At 39.0% G+C, this 23,396-nt stretch overlaps 2 protein-coding genes and 1 long non-coding RNA gene across 3 annotated transcripts; 2 read left to right on the plus strand and 1 right to left on the minus strand.

Annotated features, from left to right (window-relative positions):
* Nucleotides 1–3,049: 3,049 nt before the first annotated feature.
* Nucleotides 3,050–9,802, plus strand: LOC127878392 (uncharacterized). The gene is made up of 3 exons (XM_052424917.1): nucleotides 3,050–4,046; nucleotides 9,177–9,310; nucleotides 9,636–9,802. Exons 1-3 carry the CDS (start codon nucleotides 3,583–3,585, stop codon nucleotides 9,800–9,802), a joined length of 765 nt encoding a protein of 254 aa, XP_052280877.1. The 5' UTR covers nucleotides 3,050–3,582.
* A 1,324-nt stretch (nucleotides 9,803–11,126) lies between these two features.
* Nucleotides 11,127–22,475, plus strand: LOC127880105 (proton channel OtopLc-like). The gene is made up of 8 exons (XM_052427333.1): nucleotides 11,127–11,245; nucleotides 14,930–15,062; nucleotides 15,495–15,615; nucleotides 16,411–16,609; nucleotides 17,367–17,527; nucleotides 18,451–18,622; nucleotides 19,571–19,687; nucleotides 21,024–22,475. Exons 1-8 carry the CDS (start codon nucleotides 11,143–11,145, stop codon nucleotides 21,797–21,799), a joined length of 1,782 nt encoding a protein of 593 aa, XP_052283293.1. The 5' UTR covers nucleotides 11,127–11,142; the 3' UTR covers nucleotides 21,800–22,475.
* On the minus strand, nucleotides 15,179–16,616 carry LOC127880106 (uncharacterized). Its single transcript, XR_008049423.1, has 2 exons — nucleotides 16,475–16,616; nucleotides 15,179–15,733 (listed from the first exon to the last, which is right to left on the minus strand). It is a non-coding gene; the product is annotated as an uncharacterized LOC127880106 (long non-coding RNA).
* Nucleotides 22,476–23,396: the final 921 nt, after the last annotated feature.

The raw sequence follows: 23,396 nt of genomic DNA on the forward strand, positions 1-23,396 counted from the left end.
TGAAGTTGTGTAAGAGCTTGCGTTGATGTTGCAGGTGTTTCTCAATGATGATTCTGTAGCTGAAAATCTGTTCCACTGCGCTCCGCCTAGCTCTTTTCCAGCCTGCTTCTCGGCCAGCAGTTCCTCGGCCTTACTTTTCGTTCGATTAAGGGTGATGCGTAGCATGGCTGCTGGAATGACTGATGGTGCGGTAATTCTCGCACCACTTGAGTTTGCCCTTTTTCGGAAGGTGTATGACAAGTCACCTGTGTCCACTGCTCAGGCCACTTCTCCTCCCAGATCTTTTGGCATAGTGCCGTCATTGCTGCGGTCGTTTCCTTTCCTCCGTGCTTAATCAGCTTGGAAGGGACGTTGTCCACTCTCGGAGATTTTCCTGCCTTAAGACTACGCACTGCCTCCTCCACCTCTGCCTTAAGTATGGGCGGACGTTCTTCTGGGATCGTTCTGAAGGAGACTGGAGTCTGGTTGAAGCAGGTAGTTGTAGAGGTAACTGCAGTATTCAGTCCACCTGTTAAGGACTGCGGCACTTTCGGTAAGGAGATTCTCGTTAGCGTCTGATATGACACTTGACTTGGGCTGACTGTTCCTCGTAAGAGTCTTGCGGGTGCTGTAGAGCTTATTACTGCTTCCTGCGATCATCTTTTTGTCATATGACCCCCACACTAACCAGTTTCAGACTAGATCAAGATGTCATGGAGTGAAATGTTGAAACCAAGTTTCAAGAAGATATGACAATAAATGATGCCTCTAGATCGTTCACAAGCATGTTCTTTAATTGTCCTCGTAACCCAATTGTTGACCCACTGTGTCAAGTATCAGTTAGATCAATCTCTGACCAAGTTTCACAAAGAATTAGCAATAAATAGCCTTCAACGTGTTTATAAGCTTTCTGATTTATATTTTAACATGTGGCCTATATTATGACTTCCAAATAACCCAGTTTCAAACTCAATCAGGATGTCGTTGTGCCAAATGTTCCAACCAAGTTTAATGAATATTTGGCAATAAATGATGCATGCAGCTAGTTCACACGCATTTTCTTAGATTTGTCACGTGACCAAGTTTTTGACCCACCGTGAACTTGTTGCGCACGCGACCAAGAAATAAGTGAGATCAATATCTCTGAACAAGTGTCCCGAAGAAATACGCTTTAATTTTAATTTATCATGTGACCCCCCCCCCCCCATAACCCAGTCTTTATTTCAGTCTAGATGTAGATGTGCCAAAAGTTCTGACCAATGGGCAAGAAGATGGGATCATTAAATGTGACCCCTGGAGATTTCACAAGGCTTTTAAATTTGACCTTGTGACCTAAATTCTGACCCCATGCAATCCAGCCTCGATCTCAATCGAGACACCAGTTGCAAGTTTCGTAAAGATTGGGCAATACATGTGCCAACCTCGATTTCCGATCGCCGAAAGCATTTGAATCAGAATGATATATGAAGTGAAATAGACGACTTCTCGATATAGCAAAAAAAACGTTCAATTCCTCTTTTATTTATTAATATATTTATCCAAATAAAAATGTGGTCTGTAACACGTTTGATGATTATGACTTTACATATGGTAAGATTTTTACGAAGCTTCAACGTAACATATTTAAGTGCCGACTGGACCTGGACGCATCATGAATAGGGAAGTGCTACTGGATTCCTAAATCTGCGTTATGAATGCGCGTTAAAGATCCGCGTTGTGTCAAATGAAACCTGTTATCTAATGGTGCCCTCAATGTTTTGAACTGTAGTTCGCCATATGACGCCATATTACCCGCCGTAAATGAGCACTCCTAAAGAGAAGCGATTATGATGATCAGATAACGGGTACCAAACATGCGATTACCGTTAGGTATCAGCTGCAAGCATGCGGTGCATTTAGGCGTAAGTCTTGAAAAAGCAATATTTAACAAACTTCGGTAAATTTAACATTTATAAGTAATATACAGTGTATATGCATTATATAAGCTTTAAGGTCAGCTCGGTTTGGAGGTGGCGCACGTTCCCTATCGGACCTATCCTCTTCGAGTAGGTATATCCCCTGAAAACAAATGTGTTGCTGGATGACATTTACAGGTCGACAAATCAATTGTTGTGTCCTTGTTTCATCTTACCAATTTTACCTTTCACAGAGACGAAGATAACGTCCCTGACTTTCATTACGATAGTTTTCTGTTACTGTCATGCGAAACCTCAGATTCGCAAGCATTGTACATATGTGCTTGGTAAAAAAAATGTATACACAAAAGAAAAATCAGGATGATTTTAATAAGGACATTGCAGCTATAAATTAAGATGATTCGACCCAACTTTCGTGAATCTTGTAAAATAAGTATGTAGGACACACTACGGGTCTACACATAATGCAGCCTTGGGCGCGAAGAAACCTCATGAACTTCGAAATACACACACGAACACTCTCTTCTCTGTATACTCTCTTATACGGTCCCAACACTCCCCGCAGCCATTACCTTCCCGTAAAACTGTAGTCAAGGCATTCACAAGCGAAATCCGTCAAGATATTGAACGCTTTCTAGTTTATAATTTCGCCTACTTGTCTGGAAAAGTGTATTTGATCTTTACATAATTGGAAAATTGCATTTGAGGGTTACAGTTAAAAGAGGAACAATCGATACAAGTAAATACTTAAGCATCAAATATAAATAAACAATACTATTTTCATTCAAACATCATCAATCGCGCGATGCTTTAGGGCGGCTGGGATACGCTAGAGCGATGTTCGGAACCTGTCACATCTCTGCGTGGAGGTTGCTACGCCCCTGACATCTCGGCCTCGTGGGACTTGCGCTCCGGGTGACCTGCCTTACAATTTCATTGTAAACGCGTGTCATGTTACAGTAGCGCGGGCCTTTGTTCTGCACTCGCTGAAAATCTGTTTCGAGTTTGTAACCATACTTCATAAACGTGTTTGTGGGAGCCAGTTAATCATATTTTGTTAATGTGTGGGTGTGCGATTTTAAGGGCTAAGGTTTTGCATTACTATGGAGGCATTTTTGCATTGGAATAATTGCCGTGATAAAGCGTCTTTCTTGTTGAATTAATGTGCGGATCTGCCGAGCTCAGAAATCAGAAAGTGAGGAATTTTGGCTCTATGTAGATATTCGGCTTTATTGAAATTTCAGCCTGCCAAGTGAATCATTGTTGTATAGATTCTCAGATGATAACGCACCAGATGAAATGATGGATACGGTATATAATAAAACACGAGTTCAGTGCCAAATTAGATTCTAATCGCGAAACTCTTCTCGTGATTTTTTTATCGTATAGTGAATCAACAAAGAGTGCCTTCTTTTTTTTAACCTGGAATACAAATCTCAACACATCTTTCATCATAACTATTATATTTATTATGAAATTTCGGAAATAATAAATAGCAGCACGTGCCCTAGTTTTATTTGCTGCTTCAAAAATATATATCGTATCAACTAAAATTGTATGGAATTAGAGACCCGACGTTCTGAGGGAAAATAATACATATGTACGTAAATGTAGTTATTTACCATCAGTGTTACTTACATTGTTGCTATATGCACCTCATGTGAGAGTATATAATATTGTAACTGTCATGGATAGCGGTCATAAGGAGAAATCGTCGAGGCCGGGAAGCTGCCTCCGACCAGGTATCCAGGAGTCCGACACCGGCGATAGCGGCGAAGAGTCGGAGCCGACCTACCGGCATTATGACAATTTCGAAACTGACGTATGTCTCACACAGGATGAAGACGACGATATGGACGTTGCCTCGAGCATTATCCCAAATGTCGTTCATGATGTTGGGAAAAATTTGGACGCCGTCGGAAGCGGCTCGCCGGCGACTAGTGTAAGAAGCAAGCTTCTTAACGGTGGGACCAACCGCGATCCATTCCCGACGAAGCCGCCGGGAGTTTTGGATCCCGGGGCTAAATCTGCTCGGGGTGTCAGCAGCGATTCGGACAGCTGCACCGAGAGCGAACAGACGACAGTGCCGGACGCGGCGACAGACGACACGACAACCGCAACCAGTACATCGGAGTCCGAGGAAACCCAGATGTAAGTATTGATCGAGTAGCACACATTCTTAGATGAATCCGTTCGCCCATTTACAAAAATAAATGGTGTCATTGTTACATCTCTGTGACAACGTGCATATTTGATTTGAGAAACGGCGCTAAAGACGAACTTGGAAGTGTATAAGATTAATAAAATCGCCGGTTACATGAAGTGAACCCCGTTTTGTCTTGAAACGGCGAAATATCTCAGTAAGTGTCTCAACACTTGACACATTTTTGCCATGACTCACATGCAGTCATTAACTTTTTGTAATTTACGCATTTTAAGATCCATTTGATTTTCGCAGAATAATGGCATAATTTTATGTCATCTTTCATAACTCAATATGCTAAATTATTATTTAAAGTAAATGCAACGTGATTTTTTTTACAGTTACCATTTATACAAACTTTTGTATATATAAACATGTAGAGATTTATAAGAAAGGATCTCTATAAAGTCAAGTAAAAAATAATCATGCACCCGAAACTAAGTTTTAAACTAAAAACGTGAGTATGCAGAACACGATGTCTGTGTCTAAAACATAACTTCATATTTATCAAGTGCTAACAATAACTATATATTCATCAAGTTCATCGTATTCAGTTTCAGACATCTCTTCTCTTTTACCCACAGCGTGACACTTGCTTAATTAACCCATTTATGCATAGTGGACTCTCCCATCCTTCTGAATTGGATCAATTTATTTCCAAAATTAGGGATATCTAGGATATTTATTTCTGTATTTAAAATATTTCTTACAGAAATTCCTTTAAGCAAAAAGCGCAGACCCTGATGAGACGCCACATCATGCGGCGTCTCATCTGGGTCTACGCTGTTTGCCAAGGCTTTTTTTCTAGACGCTAGGCATAAATGGGTTAAGACTTTCTGATAAACTAGGTATTCTAAATCAAAATGACTAGCAACAACAGTTACTGGCTGTTAAACACGATTACCAAGATAAACCAGATGCGTTATTTAATGAACTATAAAAAATAATATCTTTCATATTTTGAGTAATGAAGGTATATGGTTATAAAACTGCATGCATTCTATGTTAAGGATCCTCTTTGATGTGTACAATTGACTTATTACTTCATTAAGAACGCCTTTAAGGTTGGTCTTGTTCCCTTAACTTGTATTCGACTTATTCCCTAAAAGACTACGTGCAAACACAATGCCCGTACTTCTGTAAACGTGGCCTATACCCTTAGTGCCGATAGACGTCGATTTATGTTGCTCGCTGATTACCATACTGCGATGCTGGTGAGGTGTTGGTCATTATTGGGCCACCCTCATTATTGTTGCTTTCACACCAACGAGCGACCTTTGACCTCCATCTCAGGCCGCCAGATGTTTCACACCACGGTATGCGCCGTATGGGGATTGATAAGGTCAACCTGCTTCTGTGATCGCATTTCAATCGCATTCAATTTGGCGCTACTCTCTTCGCAGTTGGTTGTCCTGCTTAACCTTATTGATGATACAATGTGTGAATATTTTTGTATTGTACAAAAGATCGGCCTATAGCGGCGGCGAGCGAATAATAGTTCCTTAAATTGATCTAGACAAGTGTTTAACATGTCCCGAGGCTGCGCGACACGGCCCCGGGGATTTTGGTGACTTTAACAAAGGTGCTAATTATTCACTAGAATGTTCAAATATTTTGTCAACATTGTATACGTCTCTAAGAGTTTTTTTAATCACCTGAGCACAACGTGCTCATGGTGAGCTATTGTGATCGCCTTTTGTCCGTCGTGCGTTGTGCGTCGTCATCATTTACCTTGTTAACACTCTAAAGGTCACATTTATTGTCCAATCTTCATGAAACTTGGTTAGAACATGTGTCTCAATAATATCTTGGACGAGTTCGAAAATGGTTCCGGTTGGTTGAAAAACATGGCTGCCAGGGGCGTGGCAGTTTTCCTTAAATGGCTATAGTAAAACCTTGTTAACACTCTAGAAGTCACATTTTTAGTCCAATCTGCATGAAACTTGGTGGGAACATGTGACCCAATAAAATCTTGGACAAGTTAAAAAATTGTTCCGGTTGGATGAAAAACATGGCCACCAGGGGGGCGGGGCAGTTTTCCTAATATGGCTATAGTAAAAAATTGTTAACACACTAGAAGTCACATTTATTGTCGAATCTTCATGAAACTTAGTCAGAACATGTGTTATAATGATATCTTGAACGAGTTCGAAAATGGTTCTGGTTGGTTGAAAAACATGGCTGCCAGGGGGCGTGGCAGTTTCCTAATATGGCTATAGTAAAACCTTGTTAACTCTCTAGAAGTCACATTTTTAGTCCAATCTTCATGAAAATTGGTCAGAACATGTGTCCCAATAATATCTTGGAAGAGTTCGAAAATGGTTCCAGTTGAATGAAAAACATGGCCGCCAGGGGGCGTGGCAGTTTACCTTATATGGCTTTAGTGTATAGTAAAACCTCGTTAACACTCTAGAAGTCACATTTATTGTCAAATCTTCATGAAACTTAGTCAGAACATTTTTTCTAACGATATCTTGGATGAGTTTGAAAATGGTTCTGGTCTGTTGAAAAACATGGCTGCCAGGGGGCGGGGCAGTTTTCCTTATATGGCTATAGTAAAACCTTGTTAACACTCTAGAAGTTACAACCCTTACTTATCATTTATACTTCTCAGGTGAGCGACCAGGGCCACCATGGTCCTCTTGTTTAATCTTGATACTGAAATTGTTACTGGTATTGCTAGTTGCATGGCTGAGATTAGTGTGAGTCTGACTCGAAAGAGGCATATCTTATAATTATGATCATTAAAAAAGGCTTCGAAAAATGTGCATATAGCTGATCAATGCTAAGCAAAAAATATAATATATGATTATGGACTGTGTACTCCGTGACATTAAGCGGGCAGCGTACAATCAGTTGCAGTACTAAAATCATTATTAATGAAATCTACAAAAATGTACGGGCATGCGCTCTACCGATGACGATTTTAACGAGGTCTAAAAATAGGGAAAACATTTGTTTATAGATCTGTTCACTAACGTTATTTATTGATTGATTTTTGTTATTGGATTCCTGGAGCGTTCGAACTAGTACTGCATTTTCCCTAATTAAGCTGCGGTGCTGTTTATTTTAGGAACAAGAAAGTTAGTTGGTTTAGCTGCAAACAACTCATGCCTTACAGCGAACGGTGAAGCAAACCATCTGACATTCATGACATGCACTAATCAAATTAACCACCCTTGAAGTCACGACCTTGGGCGCATATGCCGTTTATGAGTCCCTGAAAGTGAAATCCAACCCCAGTGCCCTTGATCTTTATCGGGAATAATGAGAGTTTACTGTCAGATATAACCCCAGCATTTTCACGTTATGCGATGGGAAATGCCAGTTCTGTGGTACAATAGGGATCCGCGGAGTTGAACTTCCGCTGACATTTAGAAATGCGATATGAAGAGCGGGCTTTATTAAATGTTTCTTTAACAAAGGGCTGGTCACAATAAAGGTTAAAGCGTTTCGCTGAGATACACTGTAAATTTATTAAGAAATATTGTGTTTTTCGATTATTTATTTAAATAGCAGTTTTTTTTTTGACGGGGGTAAAATTGTTTCAAACGATTTAATTATTTTATACACAAGACTGAAACTCTTAAATATCACGTAGAATTCACACAATGAACCGATAAATTGACATCGAAATAAGCGAGTTCCGTAGGATATATTCACAAGAAACTTGCGCCAATTTTTGTTCTCAACACATGCGTTGTTTCGATCTCATTCTCTCCTTACAAATGAGACGCGCTCTGAGAAAACGGGGCTTAATGCATATGCATAAAGTGTCGTCTAAGATAACCCGATGCAGTCCGCACAGTCTTATCGTAGGCGAAACTTTTCCGCTGAAACTGGATTTTCGCTATGAAGAGACTTCCTTTAATCGAAAAATACCATAAAGCGAAGACGATCACCCCTTGTAAGCCTGTGCCGACTGTATAGGCAAAAAAGAGACAACACATTACTCTCATGCATTAAGCCCAGTGTTCACAGAACGCGACTCAAATATACCTAAGCAGAAAACAACTAAGTAAAACATGGCCAACACAAAAAATGTACGCATTGACTGCACCACCCACAGAATGAAAATCAACATCAGCACTATCTGCATCGTAATTTATCACTCAAATGCGCTCAGTTCAACTCTGCGGAACTCGCTTCTGATGTTGCGTTGGAAACCATGCGCGACGAGTTGCGGTCATGAAGTGCCCATGAGTTTCATGTTTACATGTACAACCAAGGAAACCCACGTTCCTTGGTAGCTCAAAACATCGATTAATTATTGGCATATTTTTCATAATAAAACGTATGGAATACTCAATAATATAAGAAAGATAATTTATCATCAAGTTGAGAAATAACGACTCTATACAACTCAATAAAAACTTTGCTTAGCAACAGTACTTCTGGTAAAATACATCGCCCACAAGTATATAAGAGCTAAATGACCGGTACGTTGTCCAACAAGGTGTCTCTGCAAGGGTTCTTCTGGTTTTAGATATTATACAAATATATGTACTCTGCAAAGGTAAACTTCAGTTAGTATGCGGTAATCTCCACTCAAACATACCAACCGTGCGTCTTTAACTGAGCAATACTACTTCCGGTCTGAGAACGGCGTATTTATTTAGATAGATATAATGTAAATTATAGGAGGCAATTTCCACTTACAATGTCAGCGGGAAAGATAATTTGCTAGATCTCGGGCGATCCATGGCTTGAGCTAAATTGAATTTTAATGTACGGGCACTTTAAAGGCTTTTGTACATGTATATGTTCAAGATTGCTTGTAAATTAATATTTTGTTCAGCCAGTTTACATGTTTAACACCGGAACTAAAGTTGCCGTCTTTAATATCGAAGAACATGACCTATCTATGCAAAGGATACAATTTTTTTAATGGAGCACATATTAAGCGTTCCGATATATGGGGCGCTATAAGTACTTATCTTAAGTATATGTAAGTGTATGAGCAAAAAAGAAAATATAGTGTATTACATAATAAGCAATGCCATTAGGTCTCCGTTTTTTTAAACATCAAATTGTCCACTAATATCGGAGTACCAAAGTGCCGCCTCCATGCCTTACAGCTGGGTTCCAGTAAGCAAGCGGTCGTCGGCGCGCCAACTAGCGGACACCACAACTCCGCCTGCAAGCGGTACCTCGTCGAACGGAAGTGATGGTAGTCGCCCGCAGAGCTATTTGCAGAAGGCAAGCAGTCCAGGTTCGTTTTTTTAAATTTGTGATACAACAGTGTAGTGCGTCCGTTACTTTATTTCAACTTACTTTAACATTAAACTTTACTTCCTAAGGCAATGTGCATTTTTGCATTGTAACGAAATTTTCTCCTATTATTAATTGCTCGAAAGATCTGATCATATACATGGTTTTTGATACATATTTGGTTACGTATCTTGATACATTCAAATCAATGGAACTTGGCTTGGGCATTCTATTCAGTTTACAATGGTTGTTAAAATGCAACCGCCTAACCACTAAAGACACATCCTATACTAAAGCATCATATCTGAAACTTGACCAATTGCCAGGTCCGCTTGGTACCGGCAGTCTCCCGTACATCGCCAGCGCGGCGCTTGAGAGGGTCTCCGGCCGGAAAGGATCGCGCTCGGGACGGGCGGGCTCCAGTGACTGCGCAAGGCGGGACTCGAGGGACTCGTGGCATACTTTACAGGCGAACCTACAGGTAGATAATTAGCCATTAGAGGCTTTGGTAAACATGCCTTTGACAATTACAGGATACTCAACGGATACATATCTGGTCGGTATAATAATGTTAACCCATTTAAGCCTAGTGGACTCTCCCATCCTTCTTAAGTGGATCAATTTATTTCCAAAATTAGGGATGTCTAGTATATTAATTTCTATATTTAGAATATTTCTTACAGAATTTCCTTTCTGCAAACAGCGCAGACCCTGATGAGACGCCGCATCATGCGGCATCTCATCAGGGTCTACGCTGTTTTCCAAGGCTTTTTTTCTAGACTATAGGCATAAATGGGTAAAACCTAACAGAACAAGTTTCAGGCAAAAAAATCGCTGGCCTCTATAGGCAAATTTGTGTTTAAAATTGTGTCACACGAGCATCCTTGTTTAGAATAGTTTGTTTGGATATTTTGTCGTTTTCAGCAACATTTCACCTATAATTCAAGTTACCTAATTACACATTTCCTGGGTAAACTCTTTAACAGTACTCTGTGAATAGAATTCCGTAACTGACAACTGTCCGACTTTTAGCTCGAGGAAAAGAATAATACATACATTGACTTATTGTACAACAAATTCTCTCTTCTCTCTTCCACAAGTTAACATTTTGACGGAGTATTCTTATTTTAAAGAACATTGTTATGAAAGCAATGCTCAAACAGTCCAGTACGGGACATATTCACCCATTTATGCCTAGCGTCTAGAAAAAAGGCATTGGCAAACAGCGTAGACCCAGATGAGACGCCGCATGATGCGCTGTTTGCTTAAAGGAATTTCTGTAAGAAATATTTTAAATATAGAAATAAATATACTAGACATCCCTAATTTTGGAAATAAATTGATCCAATTTAGAAGGATGGGAGAGTCCACTAGCCATAAATGGGTTAACGTCTACATTTGCATAATGCTATCGCTCACATTGTATGCACCATTTGCATCAGAATAAAAGCTAGGAATCATACAGTGGCTACCTAAGAAACGCTTTTCCCCCTTTGACATTTTCGCTTTGGTGTATACGATTTTCGAAACGCGAAAGCTTTAAACCATTTACCGGTATACATTTCTGATTTACTTACCCGAAAATAAACAAATACTAGTATACATGTTTAATAAAAATACCACCGACACAATATTATGTTCAGAAATCAGCCTAGTAAAGTTACACAAATACCTATTTATTTTTTGAAATTTATACATCTATTGTAATCATGTCCCTGCTGAAATGACATTTACTTTAAAATCTTCGATATACATGTACATTATGAACAAAAAGTTCAAAATCTAACCCATACAGCATTTTTTCTGCTTTAGTCGTCTGGCGTACAGAAGCGGATGTCGCCTACGAAACAGATGAGCGCAGTTGGCCTCCTTCGACACGACGAAGCGACCGGAACCATCACACTTGACATCCGGAACGTGCCAAATGGAGATCCGGGTATGTCAGTGACAAGGAAATAGCGATATAGTATAGTCAGCAACATACTCCGGTCGGCTTATCATAGTAATTAAGGGAGTTCGGCGTGTAGGCTTAGTACACGGAATTGCATGTGTATTCGTATTATAATAACATTACCTCTTACAATATAAATAGTAATACCGTTACACATGAATGTTGTCTCTGTTGTTTTTTTTGTTTAAGAGAACATGTTATTAAAATTTATAAAATCGTAACTGTTCAACGTAAGAAGTGAACTGGACTAGACTTTTCATCCATTTAGCGAGGGTCATACCACTTAGCTTTTCCTCGAATTCGACGTAATGATATGTGTCGCGTTATGAGAAAACTGGGCATAATGCATGTGCGTAAAGGGTCGTCCCAGATTAGCCTGTGCAGTCCGCACAGGCTAATCAGGGACGACCCTTTTCGCTTTTACCACATTTTTGTTAAAATGAAGTCTCTTTTTAGCAAGAAGCCAATTTAGGCGGAAAGTGTCGTCCCTGATTAGCCTGTGCGGACTGCACTTAACGCACATGCATTATGCACAGTTTCTCAGAACGCGCCCCTTTTGCTTCTAAAAGTTCTTGCGTTGTTCGTGTGTAATGAGCAAGATTTATCGCAATCTAACACAATCTTGAAACTAAAAAACCCCTGATAACATGTATACGTTCATAATATGCGAAATTAACGGCTGAAGCTTACGACCTGATGGTTTATCTACGCTTGCTATCAGTAACATGAAACGATATTTATTCGGTAATGAGCAACTAAAACTCAGCGCTTTAATGCACGTGCCAGGTGTAGTGAGCACGTGCCGCCAGGGCAACATCTCTCAGAACTTCATATAGTATCGTAAAAATCCACAGACGTTAGGTTTGTAACGGTTTTACTTGGTTAAGGTCGATCCATGTGCGTTTGATTTGTCAAAACTGTTGAGCGATATACACTCCTCAGTTGCGGATATATTCATGGTCTTGTTTTACTTCTGAAACTAAATATATCTCTGCACTCGAAAAGACACAGGTTCGAAGCCTAATGTTCTCTTGCCTGCCCGTAGAAATTCTCCCCGGATATCAGAGTCTAAAAATAATGTGTTTTAATACCTTAGCCGGGTCAACACGAAGGGGCCGTGTCATGACGCTACTATTTCCATGTAGTGTTTTTAGTAAACGTCCCAATTCTTTTATGTATACAGTGCTAAAACGGACCGAATCTTTTATTCGAAAATTCATTAACTGTGAATGAATTTAAGTATAGGTAAGAAGAACCAGTTAAATATTTTCGTTTTAAAGCTTTTCAGGCATGTCCGTGGACCTGTGTACTGAATTTTGAGCAAGATTATGTATTAAATCAATGCCTGACACGTCGTGCTAATCAACCCCCCGCCAGCCAGCTAATTAAGCTGCTGGACGGATGTAAACATTTACGAGTTCCTTTGACACGTTGTTTACTTACCAGCTTAACTAGCCCGCATATCAGAGAGCTAGCCTAGCATTGTGTCTACACTATGATTGTGTCTTCGATGAGTTACAATTTCAACATCTAAACATTTATTTTTATCCCCCGATCCCACCCGGGGTAGAGATGTACAGTTATTTACGCATATTTATGCTTAAAGTAGTAAGGAAGAGGCACGTCTGTGGTCAAATGGATCAAAAAGGGTATGCAATTAATCCACAGTTTTCGAATAATTATGTTCTTCAATAGACCCAAAAGGACTAGTTCTGGAGTCACAGTTGTTTCTATGATTAGTTTAATTTCTGGATCCATGAGGATAAAATAAAGTAACAGATTTTAAAACGTATATTTATGTGTTGTAAATTAACGGGAATTTCATTTTGTAGTTAGTTTTGACTCATTTCATGAATTAGAAACTCAACTAGATGTAGAAACATCAATACAGATTTCTAGTGACTCACGATTTCGTACCATTTCTGTATGCGCCAACAGCTTTTGTATTATCAACAGCTCTTTGATAAAGATTTCTTTCCCACAAAAAGTTTGATAACAGTAAATGCTATCTTCAACCGGATATGTTATCCAGCATATTGTTTTAGAAAACTTACGGCAATTTGTTAAGAAATGTGTAAACTCTTTTTTTCCACCGAATGAATCAATATTCTTATTCACTTAGACGTACTATAACGCCGCAGTACCTATCGATGATGGTTAAAAAATATAGCTACGATATTTCTAGCACTGCACACGAATTAAATTTCATAAGCTCGTAAAGCATCACAACGTTTAGTCCTATAATTGTTAGCTATTGCGCTTTTTGTCATCGAAAACACAAAATAAAAACAATACTCACATTACTAAATAATTCAGTGATACAAAACTCACCTCGTTTACCAATGAAGTACGAGAGTCTATGGAACAAATAATTATTTCGTGTCATTGTAAATTGTCGTTAAAGTGTTTGGCCGCGTTAAATGTCGCGTGTTTAGGTCGACGGGCGACAATGTCTTTAAATTTGCGCGATTAAGTCTTGATTGTCGTGGACAATTTTATTGCGTCTACGGGCATTGTCGTATTTTGCGTTGAATTTTGTGTAGTTGTTTTTTTACGCTAGCGAAGTCAACAATCAGGCACTACGCATTTTGTTTTCCGTTTACGGTCCAGATAAGTTGGTCAATGTAATGTGTCATGTTGAGGGTCGGAAATTTAAACTTCTCCACCATGACATGATTATGCAATCTCCATGTTGGTAAAGAAATTCTTACGGAAATCAAATGTATTTTATGGTAATTAAACAAGCTACACACCGGCTTACTCTATATAAGCCTTGCTCCGTGAAAGGGGGATTAAATGCATGTGCGTAAAGTGTCGTCCCAGATTAGCCTGTGCAGTCCGCACAGGCTGATCAGGGACGACACTTCTCGGTTTTGTGATATTTCGTTAAAAGAAAGTCTCTTCTTAGCAAAAAACAAGTTTAGGCGGAAATTGTCGTCCCTGATTAGCCTCTGCGGACTGCAAAGTCTAATCTGGGACGACACTTTACGCACATGCATTAAACCCCCTTTTTACAGAGCACGGCCCATATATATTCTATGTTAGTCCATTCATGATTTTCGTATTCCTTGAACATTGATGGATTTGCTGACTACATGCCGGTACGACAATGTGCGTATGACCTCTTGGCTAACGTTAGACTACCTCGCTCTGAACTTCATCGCTCCACACGACTCTCATGATTTAGGTAATAATCACCACCGTTTCAACTTCTGAGCGAATGAGGGCTGGTTTGTAGATAGAGCGCGATGTAATTACTAAAATACCGTCCGAAAATAACATTTTAAATAGATTCGAACAGAAGACGGGTACTCTAGTGAGTTTGGTTTGAGATCTGACATTTACACGATAATTATTCATTCAGTCCAGGAAAATATATTGCCAGCTTCTTTCTGGGCTGGCTTGAATTGATTCTTGGATATAGTTAAATTATGTTTGTTTGGAAGTTTGCTTCATTATCGGATATAATATACATCGAGCAGTGAAACATTAACGTTCGAACTCATGGCTATTGTTATCGGCGAGGACATGTACGCAGGTATTCAAGCTGGGTATATAGTGTTAATTGTTTTATCAAATAATCATAAAAACGAGTGAAAATAATATGTAAATAATGAGCCGTTCAAAATTATTTTGTGTTGTCGATATGTTTTGCTACTTATGTTTCAGGGCTCAGTCAGGAGGACGAACGCGGCACGAGCGGTGGCGAGGAGCACGTGGTGATCGGGACGTTAAGCTCCGCGCATGCGCAGTCAGGAACAGCACCGCGGTTTCAGCAACCATTGGTATTCACACGCATGAGGTACGTATGAAAAGTATGTTGCCACATAAGATTGCTTAAAATGTGTTACATAAAAACCATACATGACAAGAGTGGTTTATATTGGTGTAAGACAATATTCAATATTACAATATTAGTGTACTTGCCATTCAATGTTGAATGTATAACTGTTTATTAGACGTTCAGAAAACCTACTTTATTATGTGCTGAGTTATATATTTTCTGTTAAAAACTTGTTTATTTTGTACAAAGTTGAATACATAAGTATTTTAACAAAACTAATCCAGCTATACATTTTTATATTTATTGTCAATGATATATGTTCAAGGAGAATATTCGTAGCGAAGCGACACTACCTCCCATTAATCATACGACGACCAATGACAAGCAGTAGGTGAACACAGTATTGTGCTGCCGCTGTTTAATGTGCGAACATTTCTTTCCTGTTCCCAGCTTCTGCGAGACGATGTGTGTTCTGTGGAGCGCCCTCTACATGGTATGCGTCGTCGTCGTCGGCCTTATGGTGCCTATAGCGGAGATATTCGTCGGCGAGGCGGTCCCGGTGCTTTTTGAAGTGAGTCAAACTTTTCGTGATCTTAAATTATGCTTGAGAATATGAAGGTATTTTGGGGATGTCGTCAGGTGTAAATGTTCCGTTATAGCTCACCCGAACGCATTGTGAAGAAAAAGGGCTGAAAATACATACACGGGGCTCAATGCATTTGCATAACGTGTCGTTGCAGATTGGCGTTTAACAGCCCGCGCACGCTAATCAGGGACGAACTTTTCCGCATTAACCTGGATTTTCGTTTAAAGGTGTCTTTCACAAACCTTTAAAAATCCATACAAGCGGAAATTTGTGTCCTATATAAGCCTTTACGGACTGGCGCGATACGACACTTTTCGCACTTGCAATTAGCGAGAACTGTTTTTATACGTTTAAAAAGAAAGGTTTGCTACACGCAAAATGTGTTATTAATAACGTGGTGAAACATAGTACATATACACATTTCCAGTTACGTTTGCTATATATTGATGAGCATGCAACAACTGTAAATAGTATATACTAATTTGTAATGTAAACTGGATTCAAGTACGTATATATCAGTCTGCATTAAAATACATTCTACTTTATTGAACTGCATGCTTACTGTTACTTAATGCAAAGACACGCAATGAAATATGAAAACAAAAACAAAAATAAACAACAGCAAACAAACAAAACACGCGGTCAATGATGTGACGTTACACTAAGTATACCAACAGATGCATGCAACGTCTATTATATAATAACACAAATACTTACTTGCTATTATATATTTGCTACATGTATTTGTTGTAAAAGGTTTATATTTTACATTTTTAATAGGGTTATTACATATACATGTACGTGGTCAGCATATCATTCCTCGCCTACGTCTACAGTTACGTACTGCGCATGCGCACTATGCCCCGGAAGATGCACAGCCGCACGATCGTGTCGTCTGTTCCCGTTGCTAGGAAACGCGGCACAGTTGCTAACGCTGGTAGACAAACTGGAAGCTTTTATCTGCGACTCGGTGCAGTAGGTATGACTTGAGAAAACAACAAAACATACATTAACGCTTAACAAGGGACGACGTTTTTGCTAAAATTTGCTAAACTATAAAGAACAAAACACATTGCTTAAAAAAAGAACAATTTACGCACGTAAGTAACATGTGGCAACTCATAACATACTGCAAACTGAAATCCATCAGGTCACATGACATAACATCACAGAGATTTTATTTTTAATAGTTGAGTGTGACTGAACAAATAAAACTTGTCAAGTGTATGTAACCCAGCCAGAAAAATTCCCCGACCGCCATGGGGATCGAACCCGGGACCTCCGGGTTCCAAATCAGGCAGACACTCTACCGCGTCGCTATAAAAGCTAGCTCATATAGCAAGGCAGTATAAGTTCCCCTTATACCGAACCTTGCTACATACACCCCCTCTAATTATGAAATTCTTCCATGAATTTCTCATTGCCATGACATCTGTGGGACGTCTGACACACATGGTGGGTTTTTTACGTTGGGCGCCAATGTAACCCAGCCAGAAAAATTCCCCGACCGCCATGGGGATCGAACCCGGGACCTCCCGGTTCCAAATCAGGCAGACAATCTACCGCGTCGCTATAAAAGCTAGCTCATATAGCAAGGCAGTATAAGTTCCCCTTATACCGAACCCTGCTACATGTAGGGGGGGGGGGTAGGGGGCAGCATTTCCGACTCATCATGCACCATGCTTATTTCCTCCTGGACAACACTGTGTAAATTTGATCAATGCGATCTTTTTAAGTGTTTGGGATAACGAGCATGATCAAAAGCGGCCTTCATTTCGGAGAGTATTTCGAGATGACGTCATCGCGGAACTGTGATCATGTGTTATATGGCATCCGTCCCATCGTGCACCTATGCTTCACGTTTGCACAGCTCTATTTTGTCTTCCTCAATTCACAGGTAAATACGAGGTGGTTGTCATAAAATCGCTGTACGTTAAAATTGACAGGACCAATATTTCAAGTAGCGGAGTCCAAATGGTTATATTCTAATCGAGCTATTTATCTGTAATAAACAGTATGATCGTCGCTCGATTCCGTTATATTTTTGACATTTATAATGTCGTGGAAACGGAATACATATTATCGGGTCTCGAAAACAGGAAAAAATACAGCTTATAATTGGCTTTATTTCACAATTTTACCCATATAAAATTAATGGAAGTGAACATAATCATCATAAAAGCTGTTCTTCGTTTGTTCATATATACCAAAACCTCAGCAAAGTAGTTATCGTATTCTACGAGTTTTTTTTTTTAATTTTAAGTAGGAAATGTTGACGTTTGGTAAATTATGTATAAATACATGGACTACAATGTAAACCACTATGTATTTTGTTAATCTACCCCCGGTAACATTTACTCTTGTATGTTAAGCTTGAGTCAAACGTTTATTCTAGCAACCACCCAGATCGGTCATCATTAATACATTGGTAGACAGTAACATCACAGCAAATACAATGAATGCTGACCAGATGCATAATCTCTGCCGATATCTGATTAAGACAATGCATCAACAACTCTAACTGAAGTTTAATTCTGCAAGAAAAAGGAAAATTTACGTCAATCTGATGTAGTTTCTTTGATCCATTATTTTTATATAAAAAAGTATTTTTGAGTACAAAGCCTAATTCACTGGTATCACTAGGCTACATCGTTCAAAATACACCATTTGCATGTAATAATTAAAATGTTTGCTATTGCACGTACCTTCTTAATTTCATTGTTACAATGTGCTACATATTACTATATGCAACGTTTGGGTAGGATTTATACCCACTACTGTGACAAGCTAAAGTTTTATTGAGTTTGCGCGTTGCTTCAGATGATGACCAGATGCTACGGATACCTCGCAAGGTTCGGCCTGATGCATATGGTGGCGACCAACGTAGCCGTCTGGCTACAAGAAGTGGTACGCGAGACGCTCAGGGAGCTCGGGCGCTCAGGTGGCTCGTGGAACAATTATCGTAATGACAGTGGCGCAAGTTACGACCAAGGTACAATTATAAATGGTAAATGTTACACCACACCTCGATTTCAGGCACACTCTGACAATGCGGGCACGGTTTAAAGAAACATTTTGTTTTTCTTTCTATTTCAATGGTCTCTAACACCGCTTTTACAGGCTTTCAGCTATTTTTTTACAACGACCTTGACCAAAAATATGAAATACCACTCAAACATAATGCGGGTCATAACGGTTGAGCTCGTAATCGGCCCCGTCGTTAATGGCTTTATTTTCAAAAACGTCCATAGTGCATAATTTATACAACTCAATAGGGTTTTTAGTATTTTATGTAATTTAATAAATGCATTATGCTTACCAGATTGGTACATGAAAAAAGCATTATTCACGGTGTGTATTTGTTTTTCATTTTATATGGAACATGTGGATAAAATAGCAAAGCAGATAATTATGATCTCATCTGAACTAGCACCGCAAAATGTTCAAGGCCTACTAAACATTTTAATGTAGAGCGGGTCATGGTCAATAGATATAGTCTTAGTTAAAAGTCACTTACCGCTTTACCGCGAATGTATGATATACATTTTTTTCTCACCATTGTCTTCCATATCAAGATCTATAGAAGATGTTAATGGTTTCTTATTTTTTGTGCTGTTCAAACTGGGCTGTAAACGTAGCAGTTCGGGAGCGGACTGGGCCGTTTTGACCCGACACCATCAAACTTATCCCGTTGGTCGTTGGCGCATTACATCTCATATTCAACCATTCTGCATTCTAAATATCCATATTCATATACCAGTACCGGTAGCCCGCCTTATTCGATTACTGTGCACTAGATGTTGCTATGTAATAGTTGTACCCCCATTCCAGCGTCAAAGTGACTGAATTATTTGCGAGGAAATGCGCTTTGCAATTACATAATTATTATTATTGTGTCTGTTATTATACCACAATGTAAACCTCTCTTTTGTCCCCACAGTGTCACAGCCCTTGACCGGCCCCACTTGCCAAGGTGACTCCCTGATGGGGGACGTGGTGGTGACCTCCAGCCCATACCTGTACCCCTGCAGCGTCATGTACAGCCTCATATGCGCCGGTGAGTAGTTACGATGCCCTCTTTAAAGAAGCGGTTTATATTGTTTTGCACCTGTCCTTTGGTCGGTCGGTCCATAGACCATTTGTTTCCGCGCGATATCGAAAGAATGCTTTGATAAACAACCATGAAAATTGATTGTCACTTGGGAGGAAAGAAGGTCACCTATCGATTTTGAGGTCAACATGTCGAAGGTGAAGGTCAGACGCGCTTGTTAGAGAGAATTGGTTTCAGTCTTTCAGCATATCTTGAGAATTCTTTGATAAACGTATATTCAATTTGGCTTGTGGTTACTTTGGAATGGTAAATGAAAAAAAAAATTAGTTGAAACCGATTGAATGATGCGTTTTACCTCACACTTAGCATAGAAGTAATCGTATATAGTGTGTAAATATAAATTTATGTCATAGCCTTGTTATTCAAATTAAAAAGCCTTTAAATAGCATTTAAACTCGATTTAATTGCAGTATAATTACGCAACGGTTTAATATTTGCTTTGAAGCAACAGAATCACAACTCTTCGAGGCAAGAATAAATAAAGTGAATACTTACATAAATTAAATTCCTTTTTTTTGCAAGAAGTTTGCATAGTATTGTACACATCCAAGATGATCGTTATAAATATCTTGAAGAAACCGTAATGCGGGGTGTAAAAGCCCTATTACATCTTTTTGATGCATTTGACAATATCAAGGTCACATAGGCGTGTTATATGTACAATATTTAGATAATTCGCCAGACCATATAACCATATTGACGAAGGATGACACATAATGTCTTGTTACTTAGGTTGTCATCCCCAATAGCTAGTATATGTGTACCAGACATAGTGTCAATTGTGGAACGTGATTTATTACAAGTTTTATTCCCCCGCTAACGAAGTTTGAGAGTGGGTATATTTGATTAATTTAAAGTATATCGGTCGTTCAGTCGGTTTGTGTCTATTAAAAATGTGTTCTTCAAACTTCTTACGTATTTCTAAAGCGATTACATTTAAACTTCACAAATGCCATCACCATGAATTATACATGTTCAATGCAGTAATTATAAAATTAAATAAATCGTACAAACACGTCACTCTTGTTTATTAAAATCAAGGCAAAACACTGTTTTTCTCCCGCACACTTAGTTATTTTCTCCTGATCATAGTTAATAAGGCGGTGGGGAAGTAATATTCACGCACGTTAACGTCAATCAATTAATTGAATAATTAATTATGCGGTCTTTCGTATATATATATATATATATATATATATATATATATATATATATATATATATATATATATATATATATATATATATATACATTGTATTCAACATGTATCCTCGATTTTCAGCCGTACTGTTCGTTATGTGGCTTCGACTAAACGACAAGATCAACACATCTGAAGCCGGGGACCAACAATCATCTAAATCATCTGAGCGCTCGAACGTCGACTGTTCCAGCTCCAGTAGAGGCTTGTTTCTGGGAATCATCATATTCGTCGCGGCGGTGATTATCTTGATCACGTTTTTCGTGTTAGTGCAGACGGACCAGTACATAAACACTGCCGTGCGTCTGGACCACCTCGGTGACGTCGCCCTGTACGTGGTCACAATAGTAGCGGTGATTCTGGTCTTCTACCGGACGTTCGGTCTTAGGTACAGCGACCAGGAAACCGGTCCGGGGTTTGAGGACGCTTTGCTGGTGCTGTCGCTTCTCGGCGTCTATGTACTGTGCGTCTCTAACGTTCTCGCGGCGGTGCTGGCGACCGACGCGCGCTCCAGTCATCTGGTTATCCTGTCTAACTGCCTTCGAGCGTTCCAGGCGAGTCTGCAGACGGCCTACCTACTTAACACGCTGAGACGCCGCGTCTGGCGTCAGGGCCAAGCGGAGAATAAATCCGGGCGCGAGTTTGTCACGTTCCTATTGCTTAGCAACGTTGCCCTGTGGGGCATGAGCGTGTTTGAAGTGCAGCGAGCCGAGGCTAATCCGCTGCAAGCGAACTTCTACGGGCACGTGACGTGGAACGTGATCACGCACGTTTCTCTGCCATTGGCAATCATGTTCCGGTTTCATTCGACTGTTTGTCTTGCGAATATATGGAAACATGCGTGGAGATTAAAAGGATGAATGCTCAATATAAGTGATTTTTAAAAATAGAACTTTGTTTTGGATGCAAATGGCGAATGGGGTCAGGAAAAAAATACATAAATACAAAAAAAACGATGCTTTTCTGATGTATATTTGTTAACTTCCTAGAAGAAGACAAGACCCACCGCACGAGAAGCTAGTTAAGAATTAAATTACTTTATTAATTCGATTGCCAGGATTTTATATTAAGGATTGCATGTATATATTTTGAACGTTATGGAGTCACCCTAAACTACAATATGTATTACAGTTATGGAAATACATGTAGTAACTATCGCCGCAACAGACACTCATGGGGCTTATGTTAAGATTGTAACATTATGGTATTGATTATAGTGGTAATATGCTTTTACCGATATTCAATGCAGACTTTACATGAATTGTTAAATGTTAACGATACTCTATTAATTCGCTAATAAAGAATAACATGGTTCGTATTGAAATGCATTGTGTACGTTTCTTGTAAGATTTGACACGATATAGCAAGAATGTATGTCTTTAATGTATTTGATTCATGAAAAGGTACATTGACGACCAAAATATCAAATTTCAACGTTGACATAATGTGACAAGATGACAAGTTTATACATATGCATTTAATCTAGTCATTATTTTAGTTTGGTATTATTTACATGTACTATTTTTAATGTATATTTATAACGTATAATAAAATGTGTTATAGACAACACCTAAGTCGTATAATTGTTTTCTTTTCACACACACTTTCACGTTGCATAAAAAGTTAAGTCACTTAAATAAACACTTTAACGTGGAAATATGCAAAATCATTTTTTGTTTGATTCAAATCAATTTCAAATTATTGCGAAATATAAACATGTATAAAGCCACAAATTAGACATTTATAGCTTAAATGTAAATAACGCTGGGTGACTTCTTCACTTCATGTTGTAACAGAGGCTATTCCATTCAAAGTATTTTGTCGGGAGCATAATTTTGTTAAGCATGGATGGATTTTCACTTAACTTTGCAAACGTAATCACAATGATAACATGATGTGTCGCAATATCCAGGCCCATAGACTCAAGGTCAAATTTACAACCAATTGAAATTTCAGATAAAGGAATCCCAAGCGCCGTATATATTTGACGAGCTTGGCGAGCTAGTTCGTCTACTTCTTAAGATTACAAAATTCTCTTGTAAGTTACAATTGTCATACGATCGTTTATGAAACGGCCCCGCTTTTAACCTTTATTCAGGTGCTTACCGTAGTCAAGCATTAATAATCGCTCGGTTTAATAAGAATAAATACGGTTTCGTAAGAAAGATCTCGGAAATAAGGTCCAATGTCAAGATAACAATTCAAGGCTAAATGTACAATAAATGAAATCTGGCCTAGACCTTTGTGTACAGTATGAATTGGTAGAGCATGAATGCATTTTGAAATTAACTGGCATAATAAACCGTGTCACGCGTAAGAAAAAAAAGCGAACCAATGTCAAATTTCAAGGTCAAAATTCTCGCTAAAGAAATCAAGTAAAAGATAATGATGCAAATCATTTTGCTGAGAGCATAATTTTGTCGACAATGGATGGATTTTCAAATAACTTTTCCGAAG

Source organism: Dreissena polymorpha, chromosome 4, assembly GCF_020536995.1.
Source record: "Dreissena polymorpha isolate Duluth1 chromosome 4, UMN_Dpol_1.0, whole genome shotgun sequence".
Lineage (NCBI taxonomy): Eukaryota > Metazoa > Mollusca > Bivalvia > Myida > Dreissenidae > Dreissena > Dreissena polymorpha.